This window comes from Dreissena polymorpha, chromosome 14 (assembly GCF_020536995.1).
Source record: "Dreissena polymorpha isolate Duluth1 chromosome 14, UMN_Dpol_1.0, whole genome shotgun sequence".
NCBI lineage: Eukaryota > Metazoa > Mollusca > Bivalvia > Myida > Dreissenidae > Dreissena > Dreissena polymorpha.
Genome location: NC_068368.1, coordinates 65,056,706 through 65,083,747, shown reverse-complemented (window position 1 = coordinate 65,083,747; position 27,042 = coordinate 65,056,706). Strand labels below are relative to the sequence as shown.

General features: G+C 36.1%; 2 protein-coding genes across 6 annotated transcripts; one reads left to right on the top strand and one right to left on the bottom strand.

Moving 5' to 3' along the window:
- On the top strand, positions 1-5,900 carry LOC127856848 (procathepsin L-like). The gene is made up of 10 exons (XM_052392991.1): positions 1-163; positions 426-469; positions 1,125-1,193; positions 1,587-1,692; positions 1,957-2,103; positions 2,756-2,879; positions 3,428-3,537; positions 3,909-4,053; positions 5,119-5,245; positions 5,564-5,900. The coding sequence occupies exons 1-10, from the start codon at positions 149-151 to the stop codon at positions 5,661-5,663; spliced, it is 987 nt and encodes a 328-aa protein (XP_052248951.1). The 5' UTR covers positions 1-148; the 3' UTR covers positions 5,664-5,900.
- LOC127856850 (procathepsin L-like) lies at positions 1,197-27,042 on the bottom strand. Of its 5 annotated transcripts, none has more exons than XM_052392995.1 (10): positions 26,936-27,042; positions 26,347-26,390; positions 25,472-25,540; positions 25,035-25,140; positions 24,620-24,772; positions 24,030-24,153; positions 23,378-23,487; positions 22,886-23,030; positions 20,873-20,999; positions 7,822-8,001 (listed from the first exon to the last, which is right to left on the bottom strand). In XM_052392995.1, exons 1-7 carry the CDS (start codon positions 26,948-26,950, stop codon positions 23,402-23,404), a joined length of 597 nt encoding a protein of 198 aa, XP_052248955.1. In that variant the 5' UTR covers positions 26,951-27,042; the 3' UTR covers positions 7,822-8,001; positions 20,873-20,999; positions 22,886-23,030; positions 23,378-23,401. The 5 variants fall into 5 exon arrangements, with proteins under 5 accessions (XP_052248958.1, XP_052248955.1, XP_052248953.1 ...); XM_052392993.1 differs by lacking the exon at positions 7,822-8,001 and adding an exon at positions 19,773-19,945; XM_052392997.1 differs by lacking the exon at positions 7,822-8,001 and having other exon boundaries at positions 20,340-20,999; positions 23,334-23,487.

The following is a 27,042-nucleotide window of genomic DNA, read 5'->3' as shown; positions in this document are numbered from 1 at the left end:
GCGTACATTTAATTTTATCGATGTACTGACTTTCATATGATGTCCTCATATGTTCGCATGAAATGAAAACAAAGATAATGGCAGTGTGGCTAGTATTTATTAAGCAGTGGCTACACTAATATTGTTTTATGAACATTGTATCAAAATCATGGCTCTTTTAAAGGTAAGTCAAAAAAATATTCTATACCGGTAATCTTGTAATGAATCATACAACAGCATTTTTATTTCAACTTATGAAAATGTGCACAATTAATATATGTTTTTATAATTAATATATAATTAATCGTAATTTTAGTTGTAACCTTTAGTATAAGTAAACTTAAATATTCGTTATGATACCAATATTTGTTCTGATCTATCGAAATCATATACAGATTTGTGACCCAAACCTAATTCTACCATATGTAAATGTACTTTGGTTCCAGTCAATGGTGGTTTTGGCGGCAGGGTTAACCTTCGCAGCAGGAAGGTAGGTCATTTGCATGTACATGTACGTTTTAAAACATGACAATTTTGATACGTTAATTGCTACATGGCTATGACGGACGATGTACTATGTTCAAGCGATCGTAAACTATGTTATGTTCTTTAATAAAACGACGATTGCTGCGAAATAATTGCAATATCTAAACTGTTTGTAACAAACACTTGCCGTGGCATAGTGGATATGGTGTCCGCCGAGCGATCGGGTGGTCACGGTTTCGAAACGAACTATGGGAGCGTTCTTAACATCAGCCCAAAAGACACCAAGTAACTGTTCTACCCAGGCTCCTTGAATAGTCAAATGGCGTCGATGCTCCAGAGGAGCCCTGCAATTCATTGGAATAAGAAGAAAAAATAGAAGCAGCGAGTAAACATATTGGATATGATATTGAACATAGACTCAATTCCACTCCAAATCTCTATTACTTTGCTGGCCTTTTAGGATTAACTTATATAAGAATAAATGAATACTCTCTTGTGTTGTTGTCGTCATTGTATATGTACTTGCTGCGCATTTCCCATTCCAGTGCGGTTACTTTAAAACAATTAATCCTATTAAAATAAGCATGTACAAAACAGAAACTACGGTTTGACTATTGTTTTTCGTTACCGGCAATCACATGCCTGTCAAATTCTTTCAGTGCCGAGTTCTCAGAATTCATGACTAAATATGGCAAAGTCTATCGAGATGCTACAGAACACTATAAAAGGTATAATGTATAAAATCGTTTTTTATTCTTTATATATCACACAAGAAACATATTTTGGATCAACTTGATTGCAGTTGAACTAATAACAAAGTAAAATGGATTTACACGAAGATAACATCAAATGAGTTCATAAACGTATAATTGCAAGACATTAAACTAGCCTATTGAATTGCAGACATCATCGATACACAGGTTAATTTTGTTGTAGCAGTTCGTTTCCAAATCTTGTGTTGAACAATAAATGAACGTAAGTAATAATATTTCAATAATACGAGTAGCTGCAACCAAAAAGTATTTCTTTTTCTTTTAAGTTTTTTTTTCTACAAATTCTCACATTTCAAACACCTCCGTATTTGTCATAAAATAGCATTTGTCTTTTTGCACGAAAAACAGAATGTCAATATGGCGCTCGAACCTTGCTATGATTGAGCGTCACAATGTCCAGGCCGCGAAGGGACATCACTCTTACACGATGGCCATGAACCAGTTTGGAGATATGGTAAAACCGTTGTTTCATTGATATGCTTTAATTAATGTGTTATTCACTTACAACCGGGGTATCTCAACTTTAAAACATAATTAAAATGTATCGTTTTAGTTTGTATTGTTGTTGCTAATAAAAGTAACATTTAAGAATATGGTACAGTTTAAATTTGATTATCTTGTTTTCTATTTTCGTTCAGTAACTTCTTCATTACTAATCATTGGCCGTAATTTTACGGAGTCATAGGTCAAATACTATTTCTTCAATACTGACTTGTAGACTGCAGAGGAAGTTCGTTCAACTATGTTTGGTTACCGACAACAATCAAACCAACTGAGTACGAGTAATTTCCACAGCAACCTTACGGCACTTCCTGCGTCGGTAGATTGGAAGGCGAAGGGATATGTGACAGCAGTAGGGAATCAGGTACGAGTATGTTGGTACCTACGGCTGCATTATGCAAACCTGCATACCATTTGGGAAAATATTGTACACGTTAACGTTCCTTGAAAAACACACTAACAACTTTTATCACGTATTGGTGTAAACTTCGATAATATATTAATGTAGCATTATAAAGCCTATAAACAAACATAATTCACAATCAGAAACATATGTCCTCTGAATTTTATTTTTATATCCAGGTATGAAAATTTACGTCAGTTCCCTGTCTCTTCCGCTGCAAAGACTACTGTTGTTGTTAAGTTTTAAATAATTGTTTGTTAGTTGTTTTGTGGTTCTATGTATCGTGCTGGCAATAACGTGATTTGTCGATACTAAGAGGTATTGTCTTTCGGCGTCGTGTGGCAGTTTCTCTTTGTATAGGTTTTAGTATGTGTGAGCCGCTCTTATAGGAGTTTAAGGTATGTGCCTGTGTAGCCCGACAGGAACATCACTTTCAGCCTGGATTATCGATAAACAGAGAATGCATTCAAACTACCATAAAAGCGGAAAGTACCGGAAAGTGTTGTCCCTTATTGCCTGTGCGGACTGTGGGACGGCACTTGGCGCACATGGATTAAGCCCCGTTTTCTCAGAGCGTTATTCATATGTGCCTTTTGCGCATGCACGTTTCTAGGGCCAGTGCGGGAGCTGCTGGGCGTTTACCGCTACGGCGGCCCTTGAAGGTCTAAACAAGAAGGTCACAGGGAAACTCGTGGCACTCTCTGTACAAAATCTCATGGACTGTTCTTCTAAACAAGGTATACACTTCCTTTATGATGAATAGTTATTTTAACTTTTTCGATTGTGTTGTTGTTACTTAATTTGTTTTGAAATTCTGTTTCTGTTCTTATTTTAACCAGTTTGCCTTTGTTATTTTTACTTGCATGGTTATGTATTATAGCATTTGAGCCTTTGGTTAGGTTATACCTGTTAATGTGCCCATCCCCTATATCTTATTTACATATGTTAATACGAGATATATTGTCTCACTGGATTTGACAGATATATTTGCTTATATCCTCCATATCGTTCGGGAATACTAGTGCAACACAAAACACAACATAATGAAGACAAGGGAGACAAAAGTGATATTTGTTGTTTTTACCGCCCTTTAGTCGCTCGGGCGAGTATATTCGTCATTCTTTTACGTTCGTGTGTTGGAAACCTTCTGCAAAAGCACCAACACACCAGACCAATTACACAGAAAACGACCATCTTATTTTTGTCAATGTGTGACAATAGTCGAGGTCATTCAGTGCTTATTCATATATGATATGGCTTAAAATTGGGCATTGTGTTTTCCCAGGCAACCAGGGATGTAGTGGTGGACTGATGGACCAAGCATTCACTTACGTCAAGGTCAACGGAGGGATAGACACGGACGCGTCATACCCGTACAACCAATCCCAGCCTGGAGTGGGTAGAGATGTTGAATAAATGTCGTGTTTGTCTAAGATTGAAGTAATTTCAGATTTTAAAAATGTTATTCAATAACCATTTACACCACGTATGTGTTGCAAATGAAGATAATAACGGTTTGTTCTTATGCTTTAACGTGAAAGAAAAAAATATTGAAAAAAGAGACACTTAAAATGTTCGTGTTTGCCTCTTAAAACTTGTGTAAAAGCGTAAACGCACCAAAAATGAAAAAAAGTTTTGTGATATTGAGTATTTGTCGCGTAAACACAGAGAGAAGCACAACTAGAGGGATACATGCAGTTATTTAAATCGTGATCATTTTTTTCTCTATTTCTGTATTTAGCATACATACATTAAATCTTTTCCAGTCTTACAAGTGCCGCTACAACAAGGCCCAAATTGGCGCCAAGTGCAAGGGGTACGTGGATCTGCCGAGGGATAATGAGACAGCCCTGCAGTATGCCGTGGCCGAAATAGGGATCATATCCACGGCCATTGACGCATCACACACCGGTAAGTCAAATTTGTTAAAACAATAAAGGTATTATATATGCATTATCCGGAATTCCCAATTTATAGGCCTCGATACGATACCCCTATATGTTGTTTCTTACACATGCTTTCAATTTTTCATTATCTCAAGGATTTTGATTGCACACTGAAAATGTTTTTTTTTTATCGATATTGAGAAACAACTTCAATAAATTAGACTACAATCTCGACGGCGGTTGTTTTGCCCATATGGAAATAAATCAAAAAGAATTTTTGATTTCACAACTGATCGACGCATTTAATAAATCGAGGATATTTGTTCATGTCAGTGTAAGATCGTTTGTTATTTCACGAGTGATCATAGAAAATATATTTTCACGAGCGGCGCACCACTCACTCACAACTCACTAAATTTGTTTATTTTCACTTCTGTTATTTCACTGCAGAAATGTCAGGAATGTCCGGCTTTTATTACGCGAGCCCATGTTCGACATAACGTTCGTGCAACTATTACTGCGGATGTTCGATACTGAAACCCATAGCCGTTCTTCCAGATTGGAATATGATTATGGGTTTTAGTTTGGCTATCAACATTTAAATATAAGTCGCTCATAATGTATACCGTGTTTATTTTGAATAAACCAAACATAATCTTTACAATATTATATATATTTTTCCAAACCTGATAAAACATTAGAAAACTTCTCATTTGTGTTGCACTCAATAATTATCAATCAACTATTCACAATATATATGCGCCTAGTTCTATATATATATATATATATATATATATATATATATATATATATATATATATATATATATATATATATATATATATATATATATATATATATATATATATATATATGTTTATTTCCACTGCATGCACAATACCCTTTATCTTGCATCAAAGTTTCCGTGTGTTGTCCGCATAAACATAATTATCGACTAGCAAATTAGGGAGCACTATAAGGACTCTGACATGCGACGGCATGTTATCGGTCCGAAGATTTTCAATGTGTAAGATTTGTATATTAGACATATTAGTCTCGCTCCGTACAAGCTCATGCATTTTTATCAAAGGTTTCATGTACTACAAGAGCGGCGTCTATGACGAGCCCGCCTGCAACCCGGACCAAATAGATCACAGCCTGGCCGTTGTTGGATACGGAGTCGAGAACGGCGTTGAGTTCTACAACTGCAAAAACAGGTGAGCTAATGTTTGTCCGAAATAAAACTATCGGAACATCTTATTTTTGATTAGTTTGTCCGATAATACAGGATCAATCGTCAGAGGCGCCATCTATTGTACCCGATGCTTTTGGCTCCCTTGAACCGTGATGTCATCAAAAGGCTTTGCCTTATTATACAAGAATGTTAATATTTACAATGTCTACGACTGAAATGGAAACGACATCTCAGTATAACATGTTAATTTATTAACCTAACAAAATGCAGATGGCAATGACCATATATTACATGCATTAACAAATATGCAAAACCATCACTCAATGCTCTTCTTCTGCAGCTGGGGAACAGAGTGGGGAGAGGCAGGCTTCGTGAAAGTAGTGCGCAACAAGAACAACCAATGTGGAATAGCCACCGAGGCAAGCTACCCTACTATGTAAAGGGAGCGGTGTAACATAACAGACAATGATTCTAGTAAATCTGAGTGGGTAGGATCTTGACAACCAGACCAGACCAGCATTTCTTCGTTCCACAAATATCATCCATGTTGACACCGTATGCTGTCGTGTTACATTTTTTGAAGCTGGTGGCTCAACATGTGTTATCATAAAAATAAACGTACAAAAACATTTATAATGTTTATCTATATGAAGATAAAGAAAAAGTACAAAATACGATTTTGTGTATTTTCGACTTTATTTTATTATTATTGTCATATTGCCAGAATTGGCATTATTTGTTAAATTAGCTAAATAATTAGATTGCAGCATGAATCCATCCTCTCGTTCGACTAATATTTATATCTTAAGACTGGATTGGGCAAATTTGTCAGCAGCATTTTTGTGCAGAAATGGCGATGATGTTAGTTACAGAAATCGCCAGACCTTTCACAATTGTCTCCCCTGATTGCATTCAGCGGCTTACATAGGAAAAAACGTTCAACATTTGACGCGATATCTTTTAAAGATTGTATATAATTATAAAACAAAATATCATCGTAACACGTTTCAAAAGGAAGGGCACGAAGTCTGATAGATAAATATCAAATGCACATGAAAAATCGCGTTATCAGTGAATGTAATGCAGCGCAAGAAAGTTCTCGTTAAATGAGGTCTACATGTATGTAGGTTTTTGAGTCCTTAGCATTCAGACGATTCCATCAATTATACCCTTTTTATAACTTAACATGTCGATGTATAGTCATTAAACTTCTTACATTTGCATATACTTTAATCACTAGTCCTGCCTAAAGGTGTTGGAAACAGTTACATCTCCTGATCAGTGTAAATTATCTCTTGTAGACTTCTAAAAAGGTAGCGATGGCAAAGAATAAACGGATATCCGAATACAGAGTAAGTATCCGGATAATAAAAGCGGATCCGCATACTTGATTAAACGATATTAACCCTATCAAATGCAAACTTATCGTATATAAGGTCCAATTCGAATCCTTGTTTTATGCTACGATCTAGGGAGGAAGGGTTAGTGAGGGAATGAGAGAAAGAGGGAGATAGAGATACCTTACCTGAGTTTGTTTCAGTGGTTCGATGTTTATTTAAAGTAAGTAACGTGTTTTTGCGACTTTGATATTGTTCTTATAAACTAAATAACTAAATAATACGTCTATACTGTTTATTATTTTGTTAACATATTTTAAGCACGTATTCATATTGTTGTGATGTTTGTAGTAGCCTTTTCCGGGTTACTAATGAAATATTACGGATATCCGGATACATTCGGATATCGGATACGGTTATCCGAATATCGATTTCGGATACGATTCTCATCCATATTTAATACAATAAAAGAACAGAACAATTCAATCTATAACGCGGCTTAAATCATTTGATACATTTACACAACAAAGTTTTTTTTTATTTATGAGATGATCCACTTCGAGTGTCAAGTCAATTTGTTAAGCAATTTTCATGATGATTGGGCAAAAAATGTTACTCTTTTATGTGATGCTTTTAAACGGCTCTCATACGGACAAGAGTCTTATTCTAGCCAACAAAAATCAACAGAGCAAGTATATTTATGTGCTATATGATATGTATTTGATATACAACACTGCATTAAATTATATTGAAGATATGCACTGTTCGAATAGCATGGTCATTTATTATAGTGAATTTTAGAATTGAAGAATATTGCAATTACCAGTTGCATCTACTTAATTAAGTACGAAAGGCTATCGCCTGAACAAAAACCTCCTTTAGGAAATAACACGCATTTTCCTTCTCTTTGACGATTTCATCAGACGGTGCCATTTTTAGTTACAATGCTTCAATAATGTTAGGTAAAGAGTTGGACCAGATGCATGAATAATACTCATATTATGAATGCGCAAAATTGAATAAAAGCAATAAGAGCCAATAGAAAATATCGTTTAGAATGAAAATTATATATGAAATATGTTTAAGATAGATGCCGCTATTGAAATGGTACTTTCAGTATTAATGATCATTACGCATAGTTATTAGTCAATTTATTATAGTCTATTCTCAAAATACTATTAAATGATCATCATCATTATCAACCATATCATCAGCATCCTATCAACATCATTAGCATACAAATAATAACCCAAGAACAAAATAGGAGCGGTTGTTTGTATTTGACAGGACATTCGACATATAAATGCAAAAAAAAAACTATTCTTCTGACGCCCGTATGTGTGCCATGTGTAACGGAGATCGACCTCAATGGCACCGCTCAGTTGATGAGTCTCGAGATGACTGTAAACGGTGTAACATCTTTGTTCAGATGTCTAAAGAGCTGAAACGATACTATTTAAATGATGTAGGGCATGTTATTATGAATACTTAACATGCACATGTGTGGCATGTGAAAAGTGCAAATTTATTCATAACAATTCGACGGCAAGTATATACCTTAAATCAAGAGTTACGGTTTGAATAAACCGATCCCCGCCGATGCCCAAAGTGCACACAGGACGCCTCCAACGCCAATCAATCACGTTAAGTTGTGTAAATATTATAAATTTACAAATGTTAAACAAATTTGAGAGACTTGATAACACTCGTGTCAAAACTTTCTTACAGCTTAAATCGGCTTGTTTCGCCATTTAGTTATTCAACAATAAATGGAATTCGAAGGATATATTCAATGTGAATGAAGCACTTTCTGTATCTCGACAGCTTGACAAGGCAAAACTGACATACTGATGATACTGGTATTTTAGTTATCAATTTCAGTCACATTTTGCTTTATAAATTCTGTTCGAGCATTTTGCGACTTATTGAATGGCTATGATACCCGATATCCACATGTCATATGGGATTTGCATATCACCAAGCTGTCCTGAAATACAACATTGATTACAAACTCTTTACTCAAATTACTGGTATGTATGAATTCTTTCTTCTTTCTATTTAAGTAGTTGATATCATTATAGTCCAAATAATTAGACGTAATTTACCGTTTAGTCTATGTATATCGACCTCATATTAATAGGAGTAGATATGATGTTAAAGGGGCCTTTTCACAGATTTTGACATGTTTTGAAGTTAGTCATTAAATGCTTTATATTGATAAATGTAAAAGCTCCAGTTAAAATTCCAGAATAAAATTCTTTAAAAAAAGTAGTACGCAGCAGGGCTCGAACCAGTGACCCCCTTAGTCCTTGAGTAAAAACGCATTAGCCTGCTCAACTATTCTGGCAAGTATAAATGGTTGATGTATTTTATACCTTATATAAGCTATCTTCGTAGTTTCACACAATTAAACAACAATAACATAACTCTCCAAATTATTCAATCGTTTCGCGTTGCAACGCATTATAATTTTTAAATCGTTAAAAGAAGCATATAATGGCTATATAAGACCATGGTAAATGTTCATTAATACTGTTTCCTAAAAATAACATAACTAAAACGAAAATTTGCGAATCCGATACAACTTTTTTCAATTTTTGTCAATTTACAAGAACGTGAAAGATCCCTTTAAAGTTAAATGAACGGTATCCCAGTAAAAGAGACATTAAGGCGATTGTGGCCAGTTAAAATCCAGTTCAGCCTGCAGTTGCTTGAAAGCTGTTTGCTTAAGAGCGGTTCAATGACAAATAGTTAAATTGGATACTGATTAGACTGCCCTTTTCCTATGACCTGGCTAATTAAATTCAGAAGCCTGGTAACAGTTTAAAGTTAATGTTACCAATGTGTCAGACCAGGGCCTGCATTTTGAAATCTCGGACATGCATGGTCAGAAGATGTCATTTAAGATTACACATTTTTTTCAAACACATACAAATGCATACAAATATAAATAGTAAAATGCACTAAGTCAGAAGGCATTTGACTTCGGCTGGTGCCTTGGCACACCAGGTGTCTCGGTTGCAATAGTTTGATGGACTCAAATACTTGGATGAGTAGTTACATTATATACAGTATATCAAACAGTATAATTTATTATTAAGCTCCCCTTCGAAAAAGAGAGGATATATTGTTTTGCACATGTCGGTCCGTATGTCCGTTCACCAGATGGTTTCCGGATAATAACTCAAGAATGTTTATGCCTAGGATCATGAAACTTCATAGGTTCACTGATCATGACTCGCAGATGACCCATATTGATTTTGAGGTCACAAGGTCAAAGAGCAAGGTCACGGTGACCCGGAATAGTAAAATGGTTTCCTGATGATAACTCAAGAACGCTTATGCCTAGGATCATGAACTTCATATGTAAATTGATCAATGCTCGAAGATGAGCACTATTGATATTGAGGTCACTTGGTCAAAGGTCAAGGTCACAGTGACCCAAAATAGTAAAACGGTTTCGGGATGATAATTCAAGAACGCTAATGCCTAGGATCATGAAACTTCATAGCTTCATTGATCATGACTCGCAGATGAACCCTATTGTTTTTCAGGTCAATAGGTCAGAGGTTAAGGTCACGGTGACCCAAAATAGTAAAATGGTTTCCCTTTTGATAACTCAAGAACGCTTATGCCTAGGATCATGAAACGTCATTGATACATTGATCATGACTCGCAGATGACCATTTTTGAGGTCACTAGGTCAAAGGTCAAGGTCACGGTGACCCGAAATAGTAAAATGGTTTCCGGATGATAGCTCAAGAACGCTTATGCCTAGGATCATGGAACTTCATAGGTACATTGATCATGACTCGCAGATGACCCCTAATGATTTTCAGGTCACTTGGTCAAAGGTCAAGGTCACAGTGACTCAACTTTGAAAAATGGTTTCCGGATGATAACTCAAGAATGCTTACGCCTATGATCATGAAACTTCTTAGGTACATTGATCATGACTGGCAGATGACCCCTATTAATTTTCAGGTCACTTGGTCAAAGGTCAAGGTCACAGTGACTTGACACAGTAAAATGGTTTCCGGATGATTACACTAGAAAGCTTACGCCTAGGATCATGAAACTTCATAGGTACATTGATCATGACTCGCAGATTACCCCTATTGATTTTCAGGTCACTAGGTCAAAGTTCAAGGTCTCAGTGCCCAATAACGTATTCACACAATGGCTGCCATTACAATTGACAGCCCATATGGGGGCATGCATGTTTTACAAACAGCCCTTGTTTAAAAAAATGTTTTCATGTAGTATACTTATATTGATATTTACAAAATTGATGCATATGCAATGAATATTTCATATCATGAACTCTTTTTCTAATGGATATTTAACTAGTTCCTACATTAAATACAGTCAAGTATATGTTAAGTAGTATCTGTACACATTGGAAGATTAAATTTGTACATCAAATATTATTTTTTAATTGTTTTAAAAGATATAGTTCAAATGTTCATACTAGATTAATTTAGAACATTGGTAATGTCACGGAGATCTAAAGTCCGTGGTCATGTGGTAATTAAACATTTTTAAATATAACCACTTTTATATGGAGTCCTGACCAGATCTGAAATGCATACTAGTTTCCATTTTCTCTGTCACCCTGGTCTTCTCCTAACAAAATGGCAAATTATATGCAGAACCGTTCTTTATACACAATGGTTGAATGACAAAATTGACATCCTTTACACATGGAAATTTCACTTTGACAGTCATGGAAAAAGAGCCTGCACAACACAGATCAAAAATACTTTTCATTTGTGGATAATCCCATATCTTGAAACTCTATGTGCATAAATATCTCAAGTCTTCATGAAATCAGGACAACAAAAAATGATTCTAAGTACTTAATTGACCTGGCTATTGTAATCAGATTATTATAAGCTCAATTAGTCTATTTATGTCATATGCTTTGTGTAATGTAAACATACACACACTATTGCAGGTACATGATAGCAATAAATAATTACAAAGCCATCCATACAATGAAGTTCAATGGCAAAGCCTGTGAGAAAATTTTCGCATTGAGTGTAATTACACAACGTGCTCATGGTGAGCTTTTGTGATCGCTTTATGTCCGTCGTGAGCCGTTAACATTTGCCTGGTAAACACTGTGGATGCAACGTTTATAGTCCAATCTTCATAAAATTTGGCCAGAATATAAGTCTCAATGATACCTTGGATCAGTTCGAAAATGGCTGCCAGGCCCAGGGGGTGGGGCATTTTTCATTATATTGCTATAGCAAAACATTGTTAACACTCGAGAGGTCACATTTATTTTCCGATCTTCATGAATTTTGGTCACAATATTTGTCCTTATAATATCTTGTTATCTCAGGTGAACGACTTTGAGCCTTTCCGGCCATCTTGTTTGTTCATCTTACCATTTGAAGAAAAGATATCATTGCACAGATGTCTTTACTTTTAGAATGTGTTACGCTGCATTTCTTATGTGGCTTGTTCGGGGTATATTGTTAAGCACATGTTGGTCAGTCCGTCAGTCGGTCCGTCCACCAGATGGTTTCCGGATGATAACACAAGAAAGCTTAGGCCTAGGATCATGAAACGTCATAGGTACATTGATCAAGACTGGCAGATGAACCCTATTGATTTTCAGGTCACTAGATAAAATGGAAAGGTCACAGTGACTAGAATGCTTAGGCCTAGGATCATGAAACTACATAGGTACATTGATCATGACTGGCATATGGCCCCTATCTATGCTCAGGTCATTAGGTGAAAGGTCAAGGTCACAGTGAGTCAAAGCATTTGAATGATTTCCGGATGATAACTCAAGAATTCTTACGTCTAGGATCATGAAACTTCATAGGTACATTGATCATGACTTGCAGATTACCCCTATTGATGGATGGTAAGGTTACTAGGTCAAAGGGTAAGGTCAAAGTGACTCAAAACAGTCAAATAGTATCCGGATCATACCTCAAAAATGCTTACGCCTAGGAACATTAAACTTCATAGGTACATTGATCATAACGTGTATATAACCATTATTGATTTTCAGGTCACTTGGTCAAAGGTCAATGTCACAGTGACTCATAACATTAAAAAGGTTTCCTGATGATAACTCAAGAATAGTAAGGCCTAGGATCATGAAACTTCATAAGTAAATTGATCAAGACTGGCAGATGATTCCTATTGATTTTCAGGTCACTAGGTCAGAGGTCAAGGTCACAGTGACAAAAATGTATTCACACAATGGCTACCACTACAATTGACAGCCAATATAGGAGGCATGCATGTTTTACAAACAGCCCTTGTTTGTCTTATGTTGGTAAATGTTCATCTCGGTCAATTCTTGGTTAAGTTTGAAAGTAGGTCATATGTGGTCCAAACTAGGTCAACAAACCAAATCACGGAAAAGGTTACTGAACACTTCAGAGGTCACATTTTCTTCCAGATCTTCATGAAAATTGGACAGAATGTTATCTCGATGAAATAAAGTTTCAGTTTGAAAGTTTGTAGTTTGTCAAAAACTAGGTCATTAGGTCAAAATATAGAAAACTTCCTTTACCTTTGTACACGTCACATTATCTTCCTGATTTTCATGAAAATTGCTTACAATGTCCATCTTAATCAAATCAAAAGCTGAATTTGCAAGTTGGTCATGTGCAGGCTAAAGCTAGATTACAACTTAGTCAAATCATACACAAGTTTTTGACACTATAGAAGGAGTTTTGGGTGAGCGATACAGGGCTATCTTGTTTTAGAACAGCCTGTAGTAAGAAAGGGAAGGTATTGTATTTGTTTCAAAAGTAGCATTTTATTGTATTTGAAGTAACTGAGCAATTATATGATGTCATAATATTGGTTATTTTGCTCACTTGTTATAATGTGACAAGGTGAGCTTTTGTTATCACTCTTTGTCTGTTGTATTTTATCCAAAGTTTATTGTGAACACATAAGATATCATTTTACAATGTTTAAATTTGGGTGTTACCTCTTTGCCAGATTCTTATGAAACTAGTCACCTCTATGTCATTTTGGGTTTCATATTCTATCAAAAATTAGGGCACTATGTCAAATATAAGAAAAGGTCTGTTAATACTTTAGTGGTCACATTCTCTCTCTGATCCACTTGTAAATTGGTTAGAACATTATTTTAAATTATTTCAAAGTCAAGCTTGAAAGTAGCATACTAGTATTCAACATTAAGGTCACAAGGTCCAGTCTCAGTGATAAACAGGTCACGTTCCAAAGTGGGTCATGTGCTTCCAAGCATTTGATCAATAACTAAAATCATTAAAATCTATGTTAACACTTACATTTTTTACCTGATCTTCATGGCAGTTGATCAGAATGTTCAAATAAATAAAAGTAGGAACTCGGTAACAAGGCTCAACTAGATCGGATAGACGCAAATAGTTTATTCATACTCACGATGCCTTTTGTTCTAGATCTTCATGAAAAAATAGTTAAAACCACTAGGAATCAGTTTCAGGTGAGCCACATTGTGCTGTTAAAGCTATCTATGTATAGTATAGATTGTTACAAAACCTTGTTTATCAATAGACATAAATGAAAAAAATGGCTTTCTAAAAGTTGTAGTCTTGGATGATATATTCATCAACTTATAATCTACGACAATCTTTTGAGAAGAAACACAAAGTTTGACTATTATTATACCCCAACATTCTGTGATTGGGGGCTAGCACAGGAATTCTCAATTATGTTCCTTGAAAAATAATGGGTTAGCATATTGTTGCTGTTTTATCCAGTTGTCTGGACCATTACTCCCAAAAGAATTGTAAGTTCAAATATGAGATAGTTAGGTAAATAAATCTCATTGAAGGGAGTGCAGTGTCCAAGAACGAAAACGAATGCACCACAACCATTAACTATTGACCTGCGGATAAATGACAAGCAATAAAAATTACACAATTGCGGTGATGTAGATTAACTTAAATGGATGCTTATTTATTTTATGCTTTCCGGTGATTTATACCGAAATATCAGTGAAATAAACTGGTATTTCACTGTTTTAAACAGTGAAAAATAACAGTAAAAATATCGATATTTTTCGCTGGGAAAATCGATATTCCACCGAATCCAACAAATATCCTCTATATATCCATCCTCTTCAAAAGCATCGTCAAACCAGTACTTTCAGTACTTTGATTACTTTATTTACTATAGTATTGCAAAATTACAAACGTGAAAGTAATGTTACCGATTATTTAGAAAAAAAGTAAAGTAACCGATTATTTATACCTACATATGTTCATTAAGGGCGGGCGGTCGGGGTTATCACCCTTTCGTGTTCCTTTTCCAAAACTTGTGCCTGTCAAATACACACCTCTAATGGCGACTCAATATATTTGCGAAGTATATACATACCCCAAAACGAAAAACTTTTGCGCTTTCGCGCTAAATCTCAAACACAAAGCCTGTGTATTTTTCAACATATGTGCGCATATATTACTCAAATTAACAAAATTTAAATGTGTTTTTAACATAATGCTAATTGCTTTTACTCGCGACATGCTTAAAGTCGCATTTTAATATGTCATGGAACGAGACATAGTTAACTGCAAACATTTAATTGAATTTTCTATGTATAAAATGGCTTATTTCATATGTTACTATATTTAGTAACAAAATTGGCCGTTTTTTCGCGAATAACTCGTAAAAATCTCGGTATTGAGCAACGTGCAAATAACCGGTTATTGGCACACTGTGCCAAAATCGGTTATTTGCAAACTTCCGGTTATCTCGCAGCAACGGCGGATCGTCGGCACGCGTTGACGTTACGTCATTGACGACCTGAGCGTCAACATAAAATGGCGTATGAACGGGTTTTGGAATGTTTTTTTTCTCAAAACCGGCTTTCCGTACTTTTATTTTTCATGCAACTGATAGCGCAATTTATGACGTATGTTGTATGACGTAATTTCTCTGACGAAACACACTAGTTTGAGTTAAACTATCTGGATTTTATAGACATGTTGGGCGTGTTGTATTTTAACAGCCATGCCTAGACCACTCGACCATCTACGCTCATGTTAAGATCGGATGTATTTTTTTTGCTATATAAGCAACCCTCGTAGTTTCCCAAAATATCGTTTCGCGTCGATATGACGCTTTATCTGTTGGACGACCATTTAAAGGGTCATATCAAAGGTATTTAATTTTCATGGACAAAAACTGTCCTTTTTTTCCTTGCGTTCATTTTAAGCATGTTTTGATGTTCTTTCGTTCTATAATTGTTTGCATACTTTTTTATCAGAATATCCGAAATATATTGCAGTTATTTCGCAACCGGTGTTTCAGTAAAAAATATATGCGTGAAAATAAACTGAATATATCCGGATATCCGTATTCTTTTATAAGTAAACCGGAAAAGGCTACTACAAACATCACGTCACTGTGAATACATGCTGAACACTGGTAACAAAATAATGAACAGTACAGTATTATTATTAAATTATTCAGTTTATCAGAATACTGTGAAAGTCTCAAAAATACATTATTTCGTTTAAATAAACTTCATGCAACTGAAACAAACTCTAGCAAGGTATCTCCCTCTCCCTTCCTTCCTAGACCATAGAACAAAACACGGATTGGGTATTTAGGCACCTAAGCTTTTATCACCAATGTGATGGAGTAACGTCACGTTCACCGGCAGAGCTTAAGACCAATTAAAGATATATCAGATGGGGCAATCACGTGATAGTCAAGGTGGCGACGTCCATACCGAGACAGTTATTTTTCGCCGTTTTGTACCCTTTATTTTTTCTGTTTATTTTTTAAATGACGCTCACTTTCCAGCCATATCAGTAAAAGGGTGATTTGCGTTTATTTCGTATTTAAAGTCGCTTTATATCTCGACTTTACTCCCCGCAAATTTTCTTAGTGGAGCATTAATAAGGACATCCCGCTAAGAAATTTCGCACCGAGTCAAGTCGAGATAGAGAGCGAATATTACTATGAAATAAAAGCCAGTAACTTTCTAACTAATATAGCTGGAAAGTGAGCGGAATAAAAAATAATGATAAAAGTGATAAAGGGTATAAAACGACGAAAACTACCTGCCTCGGCATGGACGTCGCCATCTTGTTTGTCACGTGATTATCCTCTCTGTATATGTCAGTCTGTCAACGATTTCGGGAAAACAGATTAACCTCGAAACGTACGAAAAGTGTGCATGAGGATATGGTTAACATCGTTTAATCAAGTATTCGGATCTGCTTCGGATACTAGCTCTTTGTTCTGATATACGGTTATTCGCTGCAATCGCTAGTATTTAAGAAATCTTCAACAGATAATTTACACAGTCCAGGACACGTAACTTACTTCGTCACATACTTTATCTTATCATCAACTGTCGCACGCAAGTTCAGACTGTTCACTTTCAACGAGAAGAAAGCCATGTTTCCAACATCCTTAAGCAGGACAAGTGTATATATATATATATATATATATATATATATATATATATATATATATATATATATATATATATATATATATATATATATATATTAGAGATGGCAACGGTTAATCGGTTAACCGGTTATCCGGTTCTTAAGAAGGTTAACCGATTACAAAATTAATATCCGGTTACTCTAAGAGAAACGCATTTTTTAATGAACGCAAGAAATGCTCAAATCGTTATTTTTGTTTAATTTCATATACTGTATTGGCTAATCCGCTTATCTGATCGCAAATTATCGGCAATTACCACGCCGTGATGCTCCCCTGTGGATCAAAAGCGATTAGAGTTGTAAACCATCGGGGTGCAGCGGATTAAGGAGCAGGCACACGAGCAATTAGCACCTACTCTGCAGTGTGTTTGTTTAGCAAAGTTGGACACTGTGATTCCATCCGATCACTGTTGTTTTAACAACTATTGCAAACTTAAACGCCACAATAAGGACATTGAGTACAAACAGGCCTTAACAACAGAGGTTTGAAAACCACTTTGCCCATTGCAAAATATATTTACGCTTATTGCCAATTGTTATGAATCAGCAAACTGTAATGCACGTAATTCTTAGAGGATAATGGGGTGTTAATAAAACACAACATAATTCAGAATCTGCACTAGCTTTTATTGATCAAGATGTAGAAACAATAATTACATGTAAATGACATGAAGCTAATATTACAACAAAGAAATATCACTGTTCACTGACAGGCATATAAAAAATGTCGGAAATGACTTTCGGAAATGACTAAGTATTAGATTCAAAATATATAATATTAAATTTAGAATTTAATTCCCAATTTAAAGGACCAACATAATTTGTAAAGAAACAGTATTTAATTGATAAAATGGTTAAAGTAATTATGTTATAAGACAATCAACAAGACAGCGTATATTGGCATATACATGTAATTGTTTATAAACGTATACGTTTTTTGTTATTTATGTGGTACAAAGACAGTCGGTTAACCGGTTAACCGCTCGAATATCGAAACAGGTTAACCGGTTACGGATTTGCTTAGCTTTGCCAACCCTAATATATATATATATATATATATATATACCAATATCCAATATATATATTAGGGATGCAAGAGGTTAACCGGTTAACATACCGAACGACCAGTTAACCGGTTACATTTTCGGCAAAAGGTTAACCTGGGAAAAAATTGATTGTGTTTTTTTTTTCATCGAATAACTTGTACGTTTTTATTTTTTTCGCGTGACATGCTGCCAAATTGCGCTGGCGACTAGTTAAAACAACATTCCGCACAGTCGACGGTAATAAATAACGTGTCAACAAACACAGCAATAAAGCAATAAATCAATACCTTTATGATAACAAATAGGGGTTAGTTTTGATAATTTGCACTATGGTTTTGTTTGACTCGAAAATTTAACTAGCGAACTGCGGGGAGTGGGGGCTATTAGCGAAGACGTAATTGACACGTTTATCGAGCTCGCGATAAAAAAACAGTTTAGACAATGCACGGCTTTTTGATGTTTTGTTAACCAATATCCAACACTGATTGCTCGCGAAAATACCGTGTTTTATAAGTAACATTTTTTTCAGGAATGCATTCGTAGTTAAAATCTTGTCGAGTTAACGTCGTTTTTGTTTTTGAGAAAGTATTACCATTATTGTAATTTACGTCACCAACGATGCCACCATTACCGTCCGAGGTATGGAAACTTTTCAGAAAATTGGCAGACAAGAGCACTGCATCTTGTCTGTTATGCAATACAACAATTAAACTGCATGGCGGCACCTCAAATCTGCGAAATCATATAAAATTTAAGCATCCGTCCGTTGATAACAACAAGGCCAGTCCGGATGTGGCAAAGCAACAGACGTTACACCAGGTTTTTGGCCCCCGTCCTTCGTCGAGCGAGGCGATCAATCAGGCCCTTGCAAATTTCGTGGTCCAGGCATACGTGCCCATGAAAATCGTGGAACACGAGAGTTTTCGTCATCTGATGCAACTTCTGAATCCGCAGTACGAGGTGCCTTCTAGAACAACCGTCAGGGCGCGCATTGACCAGCAGTATGATGACGCAAAGAAGTCTCTGCTGTCCAGTCTTCAGGGAAGCACGTTAGTCGCCCTCACAACTGACTCCTGGACATCCAATGCCACAGAGGCATACCTCACAGTAACCGTACACTACATCAAAGAAGACTCGTCAATGGAGTCGCGCATACTAATGACCCGCGCCATGCCAGAGCGACACACCGGCGAAAACCTTGCTATTCGCCTTAAGGACTGTGTGGATGAGTTTGGTCTGAAGGGACGTGTTGTAGCATGTGTTCACGACAATGCCAGAAATATGGACTTAGCCGGCCGGCTGTGTTCGGACTGGCAGGACCTCCCGTGTTTCGCGCACACCCTTCAGTTGTGCGTGAAGCCGGTCATGGACATTCCGTCAGTAGCAGACGTGATGTCGAGAGCACAAAAGATCGTCGGCCACTTTCAGCATTTCACAACCATGACAGCAGAGCTGCGATCGCGACGAGTTGTCATGCAACTTCTTGACCATGACCTAATTCAGGATGTTCCGACGCGCTGAAATTCGTCGCAGATGATGTTGCAACGCGTTGTGAAGCAGCGTCGTGTTGTTACTGACATCCTACTCAACCCACGCATAACCGGGAAGCGTGACAGGGATCTCCTGTCCGATTGATTTTCACTGCGTGTAGTGTATCACTGATTTATTTTGCAGACAGAACTAGGAGCTGTGAATAAAAAATTAACTCAGAATCTGAATGTGAGTGCTTTATTTTACCCACATTTTTAAATATAAAATGAACATTAAACGATAATAATTCGACCACGGACGCTGAAATGCAAATAACAAAATAATTGAAAATATGCAATTATCCAATAAAGAGAGATGCGGATTCATTGAAACACATGACCCTCTTTGCGTCAACCTGAAAGGAAAAAACATGTTTATATTAGGTCAATTTGAGCTTAAAAAATGAAATAAAATTAACAAAGAAACACACCATTGTGTGAGCGATATGACGCGAACGTAATATAAGCGGTCCAATCAAAAATAAAATGATGACGCAAGCGATCTCAAATTAGAAATTACTTTCGTTTCTATAGAGCGGTTCGAGCAGTATGACATTTTTATGTACTCTAACATTGAAACTACATATCGCGTTTCGGTTAACCGGTTAATAACCGGTTACGGCAAAAGGTTAACCGGTTACTGATTTTTGTAACCTCTTGCATCCCTAATATATATATATATATATATATATATATATATATATATATATATATATATATATATATATATATATATATATATATATATATATATATATATATATATATATATATATAAATTGCTTATGTCGGACTCGAAATCCTACATACAACCTAATTTAACGAAAACTTTATTATGCTACATTACAGTCACTGATAACGTGATATTTCATATGCATTTCCTATTTATCTATGAGACATCGTGCCCTTTCTTTCGAAACGTGTTACGATGATATTTTGTTTTATAATTATATACAATCTTTAGAAGATATCGCGTCAAATTTTGAACGTTTTGTCCTATGTAAGCCGCTTAATGCAATCAGAGGAGACAAATGTGAAAGGTCTGGCGAGTTCTGTTACTAACATCATCGCCATTTCTACACAAAAATGCACATGCTAGTATAATAAGTATAGTATAATGGTATAATAAGCCAAAGCCTTTTATTTTGATGACATCACGGTTCAAGGGAACCAACGCATCGGGCACAGTCGATGACGCCTCATACGATTGATCTTGTATTATCGGACAAACTAATTACAAATAAGTTGTTCCGACATTCCTATTTGGACAAACGTTAGCTCACCTGTTTTTGCAGTTGTAGAACTCAACGCCGTTCTCGACACCGTACCCGACAACGGCCAGGCTGTGGTATATTAGGTCCGGGTTGCAGGCGGGCTCGTCATAGACGCAGCTCTTGTAGTACACGAAACCTTGGATAAAAATGCATGCGTTTTTACGAGCCTCGTTACGGAAAAACGTGTCTCAATGCATGCGAATAGAGTGTCTACCCAGATCAGCCTGCCCAGTCCTCACAGGTTACTCATGGAAGACACTGTCCGCCTAAATCAAATTTTCGCTAAAAAAGAAACTTTCTCAAAATAAAACATTCAATAAAAGTTGAACGTGTTGCCCTGATTACCCTGTGCGGATAGCAGAGGCTGTTAATGGAGCAATATACGCTCATGCATTGAGGCCCATTTTCTTGGAGCAAGGCATATAATGTATAATATACAAATCTAACACATTGAACATCTTCGGATCGATAACATGCCTTCGCATGACAGTGCTCTTATAGCGCTCCCGTAGCAAATGGTAGGCTATACCACACCGTTATGGCGGAATTGTCCGAGAGTTCCTGATTGGCTAGTCGATTATATAGAAATAGGCGCATATATACAGTAGACTCTGCCAATACCGGAGATTCTAAATACCGGAACTCTCCCGATTCCGAACGGACGGGCCAGTCGAATTTCTTTGTTAAAAAATGTTGAATAAACCGAACTCTCTCAAAACCGGAAACCGAACGGATATCTCCGTGAATTTGGTCATTTTCAACGTAAAATACATTGAGTACACCGGACGGTCCAAATTCTCAAGACGCCCGAGGCGTGAAAATTACAATCAGTCAGTACAGCGCGTACGGTGTCACACATTTTGCTCGCGCAATCATCGATAATCGGATTAAACATATCATAAAGGTATCAAGTCGTCACCGCGCTAAACAAGTCCGATTAAATAATGTAAAACAAACTGTGAATGTCTATATTAGACGAGCGGTAACAGCAACACGTGATTGACTCGATCGTTTTATTAGGTTTATGATTAACAATTTAATTACACAATGCATGCCGTTGCAACGATCACTTTCTTGTGATCTTCTCGGGTAGTTAAAAGATCTTATAGCCATGTTTTTAACGCTTAAATGGTTGTTTGTTTGTTTGTCAGATAAAACTGTGAGAAATATGACCGTTAAATATCCATCCATCTGTCTGCATTGCCTTTTCTTAATTTCAATCGCATCTTCAGCATTAATAGTCTCAAATCTACAAGTTTTCTCAAATCGTTATTCGTCAAAATAGCCTTTGAGGTTTAATTAATTCAGAGCTATTTATAGCGAACTCGAAAACGACTCACTCGCCCATATGACAAATGTTACGTATATGCATACTATTGGTAAACCGGAACTCTCTGAAAACCGGACGATCAGGCCGGTCCCCAGACCGTCCGGTTTTCAGAGAGTCTACTGTACTGTGAATAGTTATATGATAATTATTGAGTTCTACAAAAATGAGAAGGACTTTTATGAATTTGAATGTGGTCCGTCATGTTTGGGAAAATATATATAACAGTGTTAAGATTATGTTTGGTTTATTTAAAGTAAAGATGGTTAACAATTTGAGCGACTTATATTTACATGTTGATAGCCCAACTAAAACCGATAATCATATTCCAATCTGGAAGAATTGAATTGGGTTTCAGTATCGACCATCCGCTGTTACAGTTGCAAGAAAATTATGTCGGACATGGACTCGCGTAATCGAAGCCGATATAAAATGATATTGTTAAATTCCTCGGTCAGTTGTAAAATCAAAGAGCCTTTTGTGTTAATTTTCTATGGGCTAAACAACCTTCGAGTTTGTAGTCTATTTTTTTGAAGTTGTTTATCAATATCGATACGTTATTTTTTAAACATTTTCGGAGTTCAATATAAATCCTTTAGGCAATGTAAAAATGAAAGCATTTGTTAGTAACAACATTTAGGAATTTCATTTGATGCATATATAATACCTTTATTGTTTTAGCGAATTTGACTTACCGATGTTTGATGCGTCAATGGCCGTGGATATGATCCCTATTTTGGCAACGGCATGCTGCAGCGCCTTCTCATTACCCCTCGGCAGATCCACGTACCCCTTGCACTTGGCGCCAATGTGGGCCTTGCTGTAGCGGCACTCGTAAGACTGGAAAATATTTAATATGTGTATGCTTAATACTGGAATAGAGAAAAAATGATCACTTATGATACAACTACATGTACCTCTATTTGTGTTTACGCGACAAATATTCAATAGCACAAATAAACTTTTTTCTTTTTGGTGCGTTAACGCTTTAAACAATTTTGTAAGAGGCAATGGCGAAAAATTTATTGTCTCTTTTTTTCAATATTGTTTTCGTACACGTTATAGCATGAAAACAAACAGTTATCGTCTTCATTTAAAACACATGTGTGCTGCAAATAATTATTGAATCACATTTTTTAAAACTTCAATCTAAGACAAACACGTCATATTTAAACATCTCTACTCACTCCAGGCTGGGATTGGTTGTACGGTTATGACGCGTCCGTGTCTATCCCTCCGTTGACTTTGACGTAGGTGAATGCTTTGTCAATAAGTCCACCACTACATCCCTGGTTGCCTGGGAAAATACAAGGTCCAATTTTACGCCATATCATATATGAAAAAGCACTTAATGACCTCGACCGTTGTCACACAATGATAAATATAAGATGTTCGTTTTCTGTGTTATTGGCCTGGTGTGTTGGTGTTATTGCAGAAGGTTTCCAGCAAACCAACGTAAAAGAATGACGAATATACTCGCTCGAACGATTAAAGTGCGGTAAAATATTACTTTTGTCGCCTTTGTCTTCATTCTCTAGTGTTTTGTGTTGCACCATTATTAACGAACGATATGGGAGAAATCAGTCGCTTTACTTGTCAAATCCAGTGAGACAATATACCGCGTATGAAAATTAGTTCGATATAGGGGATGAGCACATTTACAGGTATAATGTTACCAAAGGCTAAAATCACAAAATAAATAAACACGCAAATAAACATAACAAAGTTATAATAATAAAAAAAAGAACAGAATAAAATGAACACAAGAAAAACTTCAGTAACAACAGCAAAATCGAAAAAGAAAAAAAAGTAACGGTTCATCACAAAGAAAGTGTATACCTTGTTTCGAAGAACAGTCCATGAGATTTTGCACAGATAGTGCTACGAGCTTCCCTGTGATCTTTTTGTTCAGACCTTCAAGGGCCGCCGTAGCGGTAAACGCCCAGGAGTTACCGCACTGGCTCTGGAAACGTGCATGCGCAAAAGGCTCTGGGAAAACCGGGCTTAATCCATGTGCATTAAGTGTATTCATACATCACATCACACCGAAAGACAACACCTCTCAGTATGGAAATATCACGCAATTGCCAGCAGGATACATAGAACCACAAAACAACTTACAAACAATTATTTAAAACTTAACAACAACAGAAATCTTTGCAGCAGAAAAGACAGGGAACGTAAATTTTCATACCTGGCTATGACACTTTATTATTTCAGAGGATATAGGTTTCTGATTGTGAATTATGTGTGTTAATAGGCAATATAATGATACTAAAATTAGTATTGGAGTTTACACCAATATAAGTTTAAGTTTATAATAATTGTCAGTTTTTTGTGGGGGGGGGGGGACGTTAATGTGTACAATATTTTCCCAAATGGTATGCAGGTTTTTTATAATGCAGCCGTAGGTACCAACATACTCGTACCTGATTCCCTACTGCTGTCACATATCCCTTCGCCTTCCAATCTACCGACGCAGGAAGCGCCGTAAGGTTGCTGTGGAAATTACTTGTGCTGAGTTGGCGTGATTGTTGTCGTTGTCGGTAACCAAACATTGTTGAACGGACTTCCTCTTCAGTCTAAAAGTCAGTATTGAAGACAAATGTGTTTGAACTATGACTCAGAAATTTTTAAATGCCACTGATTATTAATGAAGTAGGTACTGAACGAAACAGAAAACAAGATAACGAAATCTAAACTATGCCTTATCTTATTATGTTATCTTACTTATCTTAGCAACAACACATACAAAACAAAACGATACATTTAAATTATAAGTCGAGATACCCCGATAATAAGTTAATTACACATTAAAGCATATCATCGAAACATCGGTGTTACCATATCTCCAAACTGGTTCATGCCCATCGTGTAAGAGTGATGTCCCTTCCTGGCCTGGACATTGTGACGCTCAATCATAGCAAGGTTTGATTGCCATATTGACATTCTGTTTTGGTGCCAAAAGACAAATGCTATTTTATGACAATTTTGGTTGCAGCACCTCGTATAATCGAAATAGTATTGCTTACGTTCATTTATTGTTCAACAAAAGATTTGGAAACGAACTGTTACAACAAAATTAACCCGTGTATCGATGATGTCTGCAATTCAATAGGCTAGTTTAATGTCTTGCAATTATACGTTTATGAACTAATTGGATGTTACTTCTTGTAAATCCATTTGGCTTTGTAAGTAGTTTAACTGCAATAAAGTTGATCCAAAATATGGTTTGCTTGTGTGCTCTATAAAGAATAAAAAAAAGATTTTATTAATTATACCTTTTATAGTGTTCTGTAGCATCTCGATAGACTTTGCCATATTTAGTCATGAAATCTGAGAACTCGGCACTGAAAGATTTTGACAGTCATGTGATTGCCGGTAACGAAAAACAATCGTCACAACATATTTTCTGGTTTGTATATGCTTTATTTAATTGAATAAATGATTTTATTTGAATTGATTAATGTTAATGTTTGTTAACATTTTCATAAGATGTAACATTTATAACATATCGTCATTATTTATGCCAAGATACGTATTGATACACCCAAAACTCACAATAATGAAAACGCAAAACAAACCAAAAAAACAACAACAATTAAAGTAACCGCACTGTAATGGTTAATGCGCAGCACGTAAAATGACGATCAAAACACAAGAGAATATTCATTGATTCTTATGTAAGATAACCATTAAAGGCCAGCAAAGTTAAAAAGATTTGGAGTGGAGAGTTGGAATGAAGTCTGTGCTCAATATCATGTCCAATATGTTTACTCGCTGTTTCTATTTCTTCTTCTTCCCATGAATTGCATGATTCCTCTAGAGCATCGACGCCATTTGACTATTCAAGGAGCCTGGGGCCTGGGTAGAACCATTACTTGGTGTCTTTTGGGCTGATGTTAAGAACGTTCCCATAATTGGTTTCGAAACCGTGACTACCCGATCGCTCGGCGGACACCATATCCACTACGCCACGGTAGGTGTGTGTTAAAAACATTTTAGATATAGCAATTATTTCACAACAACCGGCGTTTTTTTAAGACCATAACATAATTTTAGTATCACTTGAACATAGTACATCGTCAGTCATAGCCATATAACAATTTACGTATCAAACGTGTCATGTTTGAAACCGTACGTGCAAATAACCTACCTTCCTGCTGCGAAGGTTAACCATGCCGCAAACACCACCATTGACTGGAACCAAAGAACATTAACCCATTTATGCCCAGTGGACTCTCCCATCCTTCTAAGTTATATCAATGTATTTATAAAATTAGGGATGTCTAGTATACTTGTTTCTATATTTAGAATCTCATCTGGGTCTACGCTGTTTGCAATGTCCTTTTTTCAGGACGCTAGGCATAAATGGGTTAACACATGGTAAAATTAGGTTTGGGTCACAAATCTTAATATGGTTTCGATAGATCAGAACACAAATATTGGTATCATAACGAAGATTTAAGTTTACTTAATTTCTAGGTAAATACCTTAAATACAAAATTACAATTAAAACTTTGTTTAAATCATCGTGTTACGTTGTTCGTGTGCGTTCAAGCTTTGTCATAAGACAATTTCGAATATTTCAGAGATGTTTAATGAAGAAATAAAACATGTATACCATGAATATATTACAAATACATGGCATTAAAATATATTAATTATGCACATTTTCATAAGTTGAAATAAAATGCTGTTTTATGATTCATTACAAGATTTAAGAATATTTTATTTTGACTTACCTTTAAAAGAACCATGATTTTGGTACAATTTTCGTAAAACACTATTAGCGTAGCTGCTGTTTAATAAATACTAGTCACACCGTCGTTATCTTTGTTTTCATTTCATG